Source organism: Pygocentrus nattereri, chromosome 8 (assembly GCF_015220715.1).
Source record: "Pygocentrus nattereri isolate fPygNat1 chromosome 8, fPygNat1.pri, whole genome shotgun sequence".
NCBI lineage: Eukaryota > Metazoa > Chordata > Actinopteri > Characiformes > Serrasalmidae > Pygocentrus > Pygocentrus nattereri.
The window spans coordinates 39,816,465-39,830,497 of record NC_051218.1 but is presented as its reverse complement, the minus strand read 5'-3'; the positions used below and the strand labels follow the sequence as shown (position 1 = coordinate 39,830,497).

General features: G+C 36.3%; 2 protein-coding genes across 2 annotated transcripts; one reads left to right on the top strand and one right to left on the bottom strand.

Moving 5' to 3' along the window:
* Positions 1-316: 316 nt before the first annotated feature.
* si:dkey-6i22.5 (polyamine-modulated factor 1) lies at positions 317-4,254 on the bottom strand. Its single transcript, XM_017691971.2, has 5 exons — positions 4,007-4,254; positions 3,201-3,306; positions 1,817-1,917; positions 879-1,074; positions 317-517 (listed from the first exon to the last, which is right to left on the bottom strand). The coding sequence occupies exons 1-5, from the start codon at positions 4,210-4,212 to the stop codon at positions 449-451; spliced, it is 678 nt and encodes a 225-aa protein (XP_017547460.1). The 5' UTR covers positions 4,213-4,254; the 3' UTR covers positions 317-448.
* A 1,288-nt stretch (positions 4,255-5,542) lies between these two features.
* Positions 5,543-13,778, top strand: tmx2a (thioredoxin-related transmembrane protein 2a). Its single transcript, XM_017692081.2, has 8 exons — positions 5,543-5,781; positions 6,991-7,051; positions 9,060-9,173; positions 11,501-11,577; positions 11,676-11,782; positions 12,517-12,582; positions 12,665-12,794; positions 13,574-13,778. The coding sequence occupies exons 1-8, from the start codon at positions 5,593-5,595 to the stop codon at positions 13,742-13,744; spliced, it is 915 nt and encodes a 304-aa protein (XP_017547570.1). The 5' UTR covers positions 5,543-5,592; the 3' UTR covers positions 13,745-13,778.
* The last annotated feature ends 255 nt before the right edge of the window (positions 13,779-14,033 follow it).

Sequence of the window (14,033 nt, the reverse complement as noted above, 5' to 3'; positions counted from 1 at the left end):
ATATTTGTTCAGACATCTGATCAGTCAGTAGTGCTACATTTCAAAATATACTGTCAAAAACTGTGAACACGATTTTTATTTTTTACAGTTACAGTAAATCTGGTTAAACTGGACTAATTTTGCTTTCTTTATAATGAAGTTGGTCAATGTTCTACAAGTACTGACATTACCCACGCTATGTTCATAAAAACATATTGTATTGTATTGACATAATTTATCATGATAACAATATATATTGTCATACTGCCCAGCCCTATGATCAACAATTTTAAAGTTGTTTTAAAGTTGTTTTAAGAGAACAAAAAAGGAGACAAAGTACAGTGACAAACAGCAAGGGAATATTTAATTGAAAACATAACAGCTAACAGTATAAAACAGAAAGAAAATTATATAAAAAAAATAAAATAGAAGGTTTAACTATTTAAAAGTTGCTTTAGTCCACAGGAGATCAAAGAGACTCAAAATTTTCAGACGGACACAGTGACAGGACGAACGATTCCAAATCAGCAACAGATGCCTGCAGAGAAAAAAAATACAAAAGATATAACCTTTGTCTAACCATACATACTAATTCCCATTCCCCAACTCCACATATACACAAACACCTCAATGCACTTTTTGTCATTTCCTTTGATTTTGATTCAGCTACATGAAATATTATTGTAAACACTGTTGTAAACATGCTTGTTTGCATTCTGCAGTGATGCTGCAATATTCTTTAGATAGTTTCTGGTTTAAAGTCTGGAAAAACTCTCCTCTGATGAAGTGTCTTGAAGGTGGGAGGAGCTTTAGTCCAGATAAATGCAGGCAAGCTATTCTGGTTTTAGGCCGGAATGCCCCTTTAACAATACATTAACAGTGTGATCTCTCTCTCTAACCTTCCACTCGTCCACTGCTGCCGTGATGCGCTGCTCTGTGTGTGCAATAGCCTCTCGGCCGGCCAGCACTTTTTCAGCCAGGGCTGCGTTCTCTTTCTGCAGTTTTTTCAGCTCTCTGTTCATGTACTCTTCCTGCCCCTGATGATACGGTATCAACACACTACACACATCCTTTTCAGGAACGCCACTGGGCCGCCTGTAAAACACATGTAGAGGTTAAAACTTAGAGACACTGTTAGGGTTAGAGTCACCTTAACCTAGACAGATAGTGTATGTATGTTATGCAGGTTTCAAACACACAAGATAATGATAAATCAGCCAGGTTTTAATTTACTGTTTTCACTATGACTGCAGTACCCTGAGTATGATACTGATTCATGAATGATAGCGTTTTCTATACCTTCTTTGAGGTACAAACCAAAAAAATAGTGTGAGGTGCTGGAAATGGGTGTATATACAGACACAACAGATTACAGACTGATCAGGAAGCAGAGAGTAATTTGGAGAGCCAATCACAAGCCTAGATTTAAGAACACACATTATAGGCTCACTAATTCTAAAACTGACTACTTCAGTACGGAAACTTGTTATTGAATGACATGGGGTTTTAACAGTCAGTAGTATTTAATTAATTGGAGCATTTTGACTTGACATGACTTGTTTTTACTGGCTAATTTCCTAAAATGACACAAAGTTAACCTTGCATTTTATTATACACACCCACATTAATACCATTTATTTAGTTTTCACATATTTTGAACTGCATTTTGAAAGCTACCTCAAGAAACAAAAGTGAAAAATCAGTATCACTGGGTAACATCACTACAGATACACTGGTAAAGACGATATATTGCCTAGTACAAATAAATTACTATATTTAATTATTTATAAGGTGCTGCTAGGCCTAAAAGAGGGTCTAGACTGATTTCTGTTCATACCAGGCCAGCGCAGTTGTGTCTTTAGCCAGCTCCTCCAGTTTGTCCAATTCCTCCAACTTCATCTCCAGGTTCCCCTCATCTATCACATTGCTTATGTCTTCCTGCACACACACAAGATCCAGGTAAGTTATACATCAGCCTAGTTTCCTAGTTTCCCAAAATCACTGTAATGATTTATATACATCATCATTATAAAGACAACAATAATTATACTGATATAGTTAGCCTATATTTTGGTCAACAAATGACTGTTTACATCTACACAACTGAATATATTTTTAGTTCTTCTGAACACTGCCCATCTCACTACCATAACTGCCTGTGCTGAGGTGTCCGAGTTGGTCTCCAAAAGAATCGATTCTTAGATGCATCGCGATTCTTACTAAAACAACTGTGAATCGATGCACATCACAGCTGAACTTTTACATAGGCTCACTGTTTCCCTGACCATAAAAAAATCCTATGATGCCCAATTTAAACGGAAAAAGGAGGAGAAATTACAGGATCTTTTAAATACATATGAGACTGCCATCATAACTCCTGTGCATAAATTTAACAGTCCAAAAACATAGCATTCTAAACATAATCTATGTAAGAATGATGTTTTACTAGTTCAGCAATTATGTCCTAGTGCATATCCAGAGTAAGGCAACATACAAAATAAGAGATATGTTACTTTTGTGTTTTTTGGACTAGAAATACCATAAAGAACATTAAACCCAGCATGGACAACTGAATGTACAATACTTTTAGCCTGGCATCAAACCACCATTGTAAAACCCACAGGGTTGCTAGCGGGATCTAACATTATTGACATTGATAATTTTGATTAAAAATAAACACTAAGTAAATGTATACAATGACAAAGAACAAATAAATAAAATAAAAATGTAGATTAGCCTCCCTTTTTTTTTTAAGTTTCAAGCTATTGTATGGTGAACAGGTAGGCCTATAGACTTAACCAATGTGTTGTATCTACATACAACCCATTAAAATTCAACTTAACTAAACTAAAACTACTTTTAAAGTTGGACAAATACAGGGAAAAACTTTAATATAAGCTATTAAAATAAAATGAAACTGTGAATATTGTTACTGAAACAGAATCGAATGCCTAGAGATTCCCATCGCCACCAAATATACACACATTATCTAGGCTGCTTATCCTCCTGGGCAGGTTGCCAGTCCCACCAAATACAGTACACACAAATAATACAAACACATACACTGATAGTAAACTTTCTACTTTAGAAATGCCATATATGCACATCTGTATGACACAATTATTCATATACAGTGCAATAATTAATACACATACATGCTTTTATAGTGGTAAATGCTGAAAATGTCCCTGAATATTGGAAAGAAAGTAGGTAAATGTAACCTGTATGGCTTTCTGTAGGTCACTGATGAACTGTTTGTGGATGACCTCAGCCATCTGGGGGTTCTGCTTGCACAGAGGACGGAAAGAGTGTGCAAACCTGCTGAAACTGACAACACAGAGGAGGGAAAGGAGGCAGAGCAATGCAGTCAGTGGGCATAATGACACCGATCAACTCACACAATGTAGCAGAACTACATTATTTCCCCAACTCAGTATTTTCTAGGATTTGTGGTGCACAGCATCACATGATCTATCAACGTATATCTTGTGAAGTGCTTGCTGTCCCATTTCTCACTCTGTGAGCAAACACAGAAATCAAAGCCATGTTCTCCAATAAAAGAGCTCTCTCTAAAGGGACCAAGGCTAATGAGACAGGGGCTCGATTTTAGAGAAACGAATTAATAACATTAGACAATAAACATCTAACACACCTATTACGCAGAAGGAACAACAGTATCAGTCCTCACAATTATGGTGCACGAGTGGCGATCTAGATAATTATCCAACGTCTGACTGAATAGTTTCATAAAAAGTGCCATGACGTGAGGTCATTTCTATGGAGCCCCAGGGTAACACGGTGGTTAGACTATTTTTAATAAGGCGCGGCCGCTGCGCAGTTACTACCCTGAAGACGAGCTTCTCATTACCCGTGACATCAATACAGTAATTCGTGGCCACGCCTTATTAAAAATAATCAACATGTAATCTTAGGGTCTCCTGATTTTAACTGAAGAGACAGCAATGTCTAGCCAGGCTGCTGAGGGGGCTGTACACGAGCAGACAGTGGAGATTTTTAGTGAACTAACCTCGAATCCGCCACCAGCCGCTGGAGGCTTTTCTCCATCACTTTGTTGAAGACTTTGAGTCTGCTCCGCCGCGGTTCGGCTTCACCGGATTTAACCGAGTCGTTTTCGCGGACAGCTGCTTGTGCCGAGACATTAGCACCCTCACTAGCCCGACCAGAGTCAGATAAACTGGGCTCTGTCGCGGAGCTCCGCTTCTCCTCCTCCATGTTTCTCCGCTCAATGTTTACATTCGCATTTAGCCGCCAAGAGAACCGTCAACTACGGCACCCCTACTGGTTTACGCCGTCCTTTTGAATCGCGTTTCTCAGGGCGTTACTAAGCGCTTAAAGGGGAACTCCACCGAATCTTACAAATTTCTGCAGTTTAGTGGTTAAGATGTATATGATACAGCAGTCATGCAGAGTGACTTGATGTAAAACAATTCATTGTAGAGAAAGTTAGGAACCAGGAGTCGCCATGTCTACGAATCTACACGTGTCTTCTGAGATTGTATATATAAGGCTGATGATAATAAAAATAATGAAAAATCTGAAAAATACATTATCTTTAGGAACCTACATGTACCCCTCCGCCATGAACGAATTAAAACTAATAGATTAGCGAGACGTTTTGGGTAAACCTTTTTCACATTGACTTTGTTCACGTCTCAAGCATTAAATTATGTAGAAATTTTGAAATATTATTGGAGTTCCTCTTTAAGAAATTCTGACTTCTAATTTAGTATAACTGTGGCCTCTTTCTTCAGTGAGTTTAATGAAAAATATATATACATACATATATTCTGTATGTATGTGTATTTTTAAAAAAATACTATTTTAGCCACACCCCTGCATTTTAGAGCAGGACGTGAGACTGCGTCTCTGACCCTCATTGCCGCATGGTGACCAGTTAGTTCCTTTCTTTTATGGTCCCAAAGTCTGAAAATCAGTGTGTTACAGTAAAAGTTGTCACTACTGAAACACTTAATCTGCATTTAAGTAAACATTTTGACTTTTAGTGTAAATAATATGATATGAATTATCTGTGTTACCTGTTCAAAGCTGTGTTAACGCTTCCTTGTAACTGGCTAATATTTTTGAGTCATTCTCAAACTAGTCAAAACTGTTACTACTGAAACAGTCACTTCTGAAATATTTGGTAAAGTTTCAGTAGTTGTATTATTATTTTAGCAGTGTCAAAATGGTTGACCAGTCATGTATTTTAAGAAAATAATGAAGTTTACACAATGTAAAGGACAGCTGTCATGAAATGATGCAGAAAAAAAATGGAGATACATGTTTTTCTTTGGAGAGCAACAATATACAAGTTAAGGGGATGTAGAAGGATATATGTCCCCAAAAAACAAAGATCATTTTAATAATCTGAAAACTAAAGAAAAGATGTTTTTAAGGCAAATATTGGGCTATTCCTTTAACTAAGGGGCTGCTCCAAATGCAGTCCTCACCCGTCAACAGGTCAAAGGATTCAGCCAACCAGCTTGGCTCAGAGTAACCAAGCAGCTGTCGCAGGCCTATTTCTGTCCCCCCCACTCTCCCTTTCCTTCTCTCTTCCACGTAGTTTGCCACACTGCTGATATTTCTCTGACCATGGGTCTAATCACTGGGCTTTATTCATTCTTCTACAACCTCCCGACGATTTATAAGTGGCTCTTGCGACCATATTATTTATTATCTTTTTTGCTGTCTATTGCTTTTCTTGCTGTTAGGAAATGCCCAGGACTGTGTGAGCACTTACCGTCTCAAAGAGAAGATGGCAACTCGTGTGACTTTGACTGGGTTAGTCTGTCCCTCTCTCACCATTCAGCTTCATACTGATTACTGAAAGTCCTGGTTTTTGTGATTATTTGCTCTAGGCCAGCGGTGGGACTGGGTGAAATATCTTTTATGCTGATATACTGTTATGCACTGATATTGGCTTTCCTCTTTTAGCAATATTATCCTCTATATGTGTAATAGATTTGATAGCAGTCTTAGTGTTTTGCCATGCAGTTCGTTTTTATTTTTTTTATTATATTTTGACACTGTACTCATGGTAACCAGTCCCCCACCATTAAATTGCAGTGTATGCAATTGGCTGTTTGCTTCAGATTGTTTTGAAAGACGAGTTTAAAATACATAAATAGTAAGCTTCCTCTACGTAAGTCACGTTTCTATCTGGTTAATGTGCACAATAGTATTTTCTGTGTTAGTTTAGTAGAATGTCAGGTTTGTCATACTTATAAGGTTCATAAAACATTCTATGAGTAACAGCATTTATAAGGTGTGGGTTCATTAACTTTATTAGAGCTAATTTAAATAAAGTGTGAAATTTCACGATAATGAATTTTATCAATTTCGCCCAATACTAGCCACTGTTTTAACTATCTGCGTAGTACACTAAATTATCTAAAGTCGGTAGGTTTTTAAGTACACACTTAAAAGAGACAGTTCTTCAAGGTTTTTTTAGTAAAAGCATTGGTTCTATTTAGAACTATTAGTTCTATAAAGAACCAACTCATGCTTAAATGTTCTTTTCATGAAAGAAAATCCTGTGGTTCTATATAGAACATTTTTGAAAACAAAGTCGGTTCTTCTATGGTTACAAGCTTGATATTCTAACAATAGCAGAATTGTTTTTGATGTTACATAGAACCATATACAACACATTCTCCATCAATCTGAAGAACCACTTCACCCTGCAGAGAACATTTAAGCATAAAATGGTTCTATACAGAACTCATGGTCCTAAATAGAAACATTGTCTTCATTAAAGACACCTGAAGAACCACCTTTTTAACATGTGGGCTACTTTCTACCCTGTCCTTATGCACTTTATGATATATATGCAGTGTATATATATATTTATATATACAGCTTAATATTTCATAGTTATGGCAAAAAGAAAAAGTTATAACAGTATAATATCATTCATCTATATTCTTTAGTATATAAGATATAGTGATAAGTAGTGATATGAGTCTTATTTTATAATGTTATGTGTTATAGAGGGAGGTGGAGATCCTCATGTTTCTCAGTGCTATAGTCATGATGAAGAACCGCAGAGCAAGTGAGTCACACTCACACACACACACACACAAACACACACTAGGGGCAGGAGGAAAAAAACTGAAACAGTATAATATACTTTTAATTTAAAAGCTGCATGAACACATGGAGGTCCAGCAATCAATAATTTGTCATTTAATTATTAGAAATGTTACATTTATGGCATTTGGCTGACGCTCTTATCCAAAGCGACATACAATTTGATCATTTTACACAAGTAGGCGAAGGTAGTGTTAGGAATCTTGCCCAATGACTCTTATTGGCATAGTGTAGGGTGCTTACCCAGGTGGGGGATTGAATCCTAGTCTACAGTATAGAAGGCAGAGGTGTTAACCACTACACTACACCAACCAAATTTTACCATGTATTATAACCACTGTTAGACTAATAGATTACCAAAATGCATTTCTGTCTAAATCCACAAGACAGAGCGGTTTCTTTCTCTGTAAGAGATCATTAATATACCAATAAGTGTAATTTGGGCAGAATCCTAAAATTACATTTGGATCAGAAGCACCTGTTAGAGATGTAAAAATAAAGCCTGTTTTACATGATGTTTGTCTGCTTTACAAATAAGGCCATCTACCAACTTTTAAAGGTAATGATAAACTCTTTTTGAATGTTGATTTGCCTGTGTTACACTTCTCTTTTGCTTCAATTAAAATATCTGGTGAGTGTAAACTTCACTAGATAAAAAAAAGTTTTCTCTTGGAGGAATAATTTGCGGTGCATAGTAATAAATCTTAATCTATGGTACTGTGTCATATCGCAATAATTAGCACATCACAAATCTTTAAATCACAATTGAATGATTGAATTGAATGATTGAATGATTATTATTATGATTATGGCTCAAGTATTGTGATAATATTGTATCTTTTGGCCTGCAGCAATTCCCACTCATAACACACATGTAAGTCTACTGTACTGTATAAACTCATTAGCTGTTATGTATTTTCATGATTCAGACCTTAGATATTCACACAGATTACATGGCATTAACTGAGATAGTAAAAAGTTATTAAAAAAACTATTTAAAAAATAATAATTTAGTGAGTTATAATTTAATAAGCGTTCAGACCTTAGCTATTTAGTTTTCTTACCTAATTAAACCCTAGACATTAATTGTGATAGTAATAAGCTAAGTATATACAAAATGATCATTTATAGGGTAATTTCTACTGGACAGTGTCTGCCTCAAATCCTGACACCAAAATTTTACTTGTGAAAAATAATGCTTTTTTGTTATTTCAGTGTTTGTTAAAAAATAAGGTCTTTTTGATTTAAAGTGAAACTGAAATATTTAGATTAATCATAAGTTAAATGTTTGATTAAAAAACTCAATTACAAAATGCTGGCCTGTTTTCATGTCACTACAGAAACACAAAGAGTGTCTATTGTGTCTGTTTCAGTCTATAGGCGGAGTCTTATTTTAGCCACACCCCTGAATTTTAGAGCAGAAAGTGAGGCTGCATCCCTGTCCCTCATGGCCGCATGGTTAGCAGTTAGATCCAACTGTTTTTGAAGTAAATGTGTTAAAAAGTCTGAAAATCATAAAAAATTGTCACTACCACAACATATTAAAACATGTTTTCTGCAATTATTTTAAAATTATGATTTTATGTGTACGGCTGTTCACTAGTCATGTACTGGCTAGTGTTTATGAGTTATGATCAAAATTAGCCATAATTGTCACTACAGAAACATTTGGTTTCAGGGGCATTAGCATTGCATGGGAAGTGACAAATGGGAATGTTCAATAAACAGAATTAAGGATTAGGGTGACTCGAAGCAACAAAGGTTATAGCTGAAAGTCCACGTCAGTTAAAAGTCAGAAATGAGTTTTCAGCTCTGACTTTGAACAAATTTCATAGATTAATTAATAAATAATTAAATAATTCTTATAAATTGTAGTGACTTTTATTGCTGTGTCACTAATATTTACCTTTGATGATGAATAATTGTATTATTATTAAAATTATTATCTCTCTCTCTCTCTCTGTCATCAGTAACTCTGGAGCAGCATATAGGGAACATTTTCCTCTTCAGTAAGGTGGCCAACGTGGTGTTGTTCTTCAGAGTGGACCTGAGATTCGGCCTCCTCTATATCACATTATGTGTTGGTAAATAAACAATGCATAAACACTCAGGCACACAGCTGTCAATGGTGATACACTGTATGTACAAACGCTTGTAGACACATGCTCATCCACCATTTCTTCAAAAATCCAGGCATCAGTAACTCTTCTGGGAAGGCTTTACATTATAGACAGTCATTCAAAAATCCAAAGACTTCTGCACTAGGTGTTGGAACATTGCTGTGAGGATTTGATTGTATTCAGTCTCAAGAGGATTAGTGAGGCCAGGTACTGATGTTGGATAATCAGTTCTGGATCACTCTAGCTCAAAGAAGTATTGGATGGAGCTCTATCCCTCCAGAGTACACAGATCTACTGCTCCACAGCCCAACGCTGGTGCTCAAAAGTAGTCCTGGCACACGCTCTCAATGCAATTTTTACGTCTAATTTATTTATTACTTTTCACCTTTTAATTCATTCATATCCATCAGAAAAGACATAACCAGCAATACTGGACAGGTTTACTAACAGAAACTCAAAATGATTCTGATAATTAATTGAAAAGTTAAGTGAGGCGAATCAAAGTACTCAAACATTAGTGAGGCCAACATTAGTGTCTTTTTCTTTTTTGTAGGTTAGATTTTGTGTTATATTTAGGCCAGAGTTTTGTTGTATATTCATTCTTTTGGATAAAAGCCCTGATATTGAGGAAGGTTTGTTGGATGTTCATTTTTGGAAGGCCAGAGTGTAGCAGGGTTTAAACATGTCCTTTATCTTTCCACCCCTTTGGGATTTTTTTTAAGTGACACTGTTATCCCACATTTAGTTTTAACCCAATGAAATGAAGTGTGTTGTACATAAAACTGAATATATCCCACATATTACTCACTTATTTTAGATTCAAGGAAGGTTTTGATGATTTTGTGCATTTAAATGGCATTTTTTAGTTGGAACTTGCAATTTAATTTAATGTCTGTTACACTGGCAGCTTTGAAACCCCTATATTCAAAGAGTGGAGCTACACTTGCTGTTGATTTTAAGTGTTTCTAGTATTCTTCAACAAATGTGTAAAGCTGAGCAAAACTAATTAAGATGCGTCATTAAATTAAATACAGTGATGTTTGTTTGCTTAACACAATCTACTTTTTCCCCATCGGCTCCTAACTTCATTTATTTGTATACCAGGTGTTTCCTTCCCTTTGTTATACTTATCATCATTCCACCCTACTACCCTCCCTTAGGTATCTGCTTTGTATTTGTGTTTCATTTAGCTGCCTGGGTTTGTGCCTTTGGCTAGTAGGGCAAGTTAAAGTTCTTCCTGCTAAATGTGGGCCTGTGCTGGGAGGATACTGCAGTGCCCACTCATCAGGTTAACTCATCAGTGTTTGGCAACATGGTCAAAATTAGTTAATCAGAAATAGTCATTTAAATGGCTATTAAAATAATGACTTTGACTTTGTTTGACTTTGACTTGAAAAAATTAAATGAAAATATTAAGAATATATAAGTTGCAGAAACATGCATCTAAGTTTATGTAACACAAAAAAAAATCTAAGTTATTCTAACCTACCTTCTTAGTATCTTAAACACACTGGGTCTTCCTAGGTTATTTTTCCTCTTGTTCTTGAGAAAGGTCCTGAGAATAAGTCTACTTCAGATTCATGATGTGTTCTTAAAACAGAATTGTTGACACCTTTGTGCTCTTGAGTGTGTGTAGATTCTGTTCTTACCTAAAAACAAATCCCAAATAAGAAAACACTGGTGAATATCATATCATAATATCATAATTTTCATAAAAATTGCATAAGTGGGTTTAAAGAAGACATTTCTTCTTAAGAACAGTTAGTAAATATTAATACGTATTGCACTTATAATTGCTGGTTTGCTCACCAAAGCTTATTTTTGGAGCAACAGGTTACCTGGATTTTTATAACTTATGGGAACTCATTTGGGGTTATAGTGTAGGTAAAAGCTTTCTAGTTTGCTTTCGTTAAGATAGAACCAAAGTATTGAGTGATAAATTTATATGTCGAATGATGTACTTTCGAATATGGTAAAGCACAGTTTCCATAATACATCAAATAACTAAATAATTCTATAAACAAATGATGATAGTAATGTCTCAAAACTGCTACTAAACACTGTAAAACCTTTTAGCTGATGTTTGGCATTGGGCATGTGCAGTTGCTCCTGTACTATTGCCAATGCTTTTCCTCAGAGATTATACAAGCTGTGTGTGCAGTTGTGTGAGCAACTAATTAGAAGGCCATTCTAAATACCTTTGGACACAGTAATTTGTATGAATAGATGTACTAAGCTTTTCGATATGAAGCACAAAATTGATTTATCTGAATGATTTCCTTGAACTGCAGTGTTCCTGATTACATGTAAACCTCCCATCTACATGGGCCCAGAGTACATCAAATACTTCAGCGACAAAACCATAGATGTGAGTACCGCACAGAGAACCATTTGACTATACATGGTTGTTTTTTCCTTTTTTTGTGGTTTGGGATTATTATGTGAAGAAGTGTGTTGTGATGTTAGGAGGAACTGGAAAGGGACAGTCGAATAATGTGGCTTGTCGAGTTTTATGCCAACTGGTCTCCCGAGTGTCAGTGTTTCGCCCCCGTATTTGCTGACCTCTCACTGAAGTAAGACAAGCACACCCACACAAAATGCTGAGAAATCAGAACTAACATTTGGACACTTGTCATATAAATATTTTATTCAACAATAACTTTCCTGCTAGAAACAAACGTGGCTGCTTACCAGCAAAAGCTGCATATTGTATGTGTTGTCTTTTGGTTGCTGACATGTTGGTCAGCAGCAGTGGAAGTTATTAGGCTGATCACCAGGACAGCAGCATATGTTGTGTTTTGGATGCTGGTGTGCTGGTAATCCAGCATGGCACCAGCATCAAAAACACAACATATGCTGGTAAACTAGCACCAGACTAACATAAACCAGCATGACTAGCTTAGACCAGCATGGAATGCATGCTAGTTTGTATTGTTCTTCTCAGCAGGGTTGTGCTCTGTGAATTGTGTTTAAATAGTTACGCAATGATAAAAAATATAGTGTAATTGTATATTTATAGGCATTACTTTTGATCAGATCATTACTCTATATTAACTTTCTGTATTAAATGTATCACAACTTCATTACTGATGTTAGAGCTTTTTATATCACATTACATCATCATTCTGAACACACTGAAAATTTCTTACAGCTCTCAGTCCATCATTTAAAACCTACATAACACAGGATTATCAAATTAGAATTATTTTTACACATCATTACAAACAAATCACATTATTGATAAATGTATATGTAATAGTGTACAGTGTACAGATACGTGTACAGTTTTGTGGTTACTTCTCTGCAGGTACAACTGCTCTGGTCTCAAATTTGGAAAAATAGATATTGGACGATATGCAAGTGTTGCAGAGAGGTGAGCTGTTCTTTTTCTCTAAAAAGTAAAACATATGACTCACTTGCCTGACCCCACTGATGGTTTCATCTCATGTGCTAAGGTATAAAGTAAGCCCCTCTCCACTCTCCAAGCAACTGCCCTCTCTGCTGCTGCTTCAAGGTGGACGGGAGATCATGCGTCGCCCTCAAGTGGACAAGAAGGGGAGGGCTGTGAGTTGGAGCTTCACAGAGGTAAAGAGCTGAGAATATGGTTTAGAATATTCGTCCAAACCTACAGTATTTTTTAAATACTTAGTGGATGTGAGTTGGGTTAAATTTTTATATAACATAATTAATGGTTATTAGGCTATTCATTTATTTTACTCAATCTGACATTTAAAGTTATCAATGATCTCATGACAGTTTTATTTGTTGAGTGGTCAGATTGGGACAAAATTTTGTTGGGCTACAGATGGATTCAGGCAAAACGCTGTCAGGCCACAGTCTAATCTGGACAGAATTTTTGTGGGCTACAGCTGGGTTCAAACAGAATGTTGTCAGGCCACAGCTGGACATAGAATGTAAAACTAGTCGGATTCAGACAGAACACATATTTTTGTTGGGCTACATTCATATTTGGAAAGAACTTTGTCCGAATACAGTCAGATTCAGCCAGAAATTCGTTTAGCTACAGTCAGACTTGAACAGAACATTTTGGACAACATTTGGCACTGCTGCAGTCAGATTTGGACAGAATTTTATAAGGTTAGGCTTGTCAGCTTACAGTAAGGTTCAGGCTAAGTTTCCATTTACATTAGGGTCTGAATTGACTTTTGTCTGACTGCAGTTGGATTTGGACAAATTATGTCAGGCTCTAGTTCTATTCGTATTCTAAACCAAGAGCTGTGGGTCAGGTTTTGGACAAATTATATTCTCAAGCAATGCCTTGATTCAGTTGAACATGCTTGGCCTGTTTCCACAGTGTGAAGCAAGCACTTGGTGTTAAAACACTCCTTTGTTTGTGTCTGCAGGAAAACATAATTCGCGAGTTTAACCTGAATGAAACTTTCGAGAAGTTTAAAAAGCTCAAGGGCCGGAGTGAGAAGATAGAAGAGTTGGGGTCCCTTCCACAGGAAAACCATGATGAACAACAACCAATCAGAACATTGGAGGAGGAGACAGAGAGCAAGAAAGACAAATAAAAGAGCCCACAGTTTACATTAATAGAAGACTGGATAACATTTGTGTTTACATGTCTGGTCTAATTTATCCAGCGCCTGTTGGTGGTACACATTTTTGTACATGCAGCCTGTGGCTAGCACTGAAAGCTATAATTTGGCAAAGAAAAAAATTCAGTTTCCCTTTACCCCAAAATGTAGTAGTTGTTTGGTATCAAGTTCAGTTTACTGTAGTTTTGCGCAGGAGCTATGGTGCTAAAATGTATCAGATAAATAATGGAACATAAGTCATTACACTTGTCTTAAACTGTCA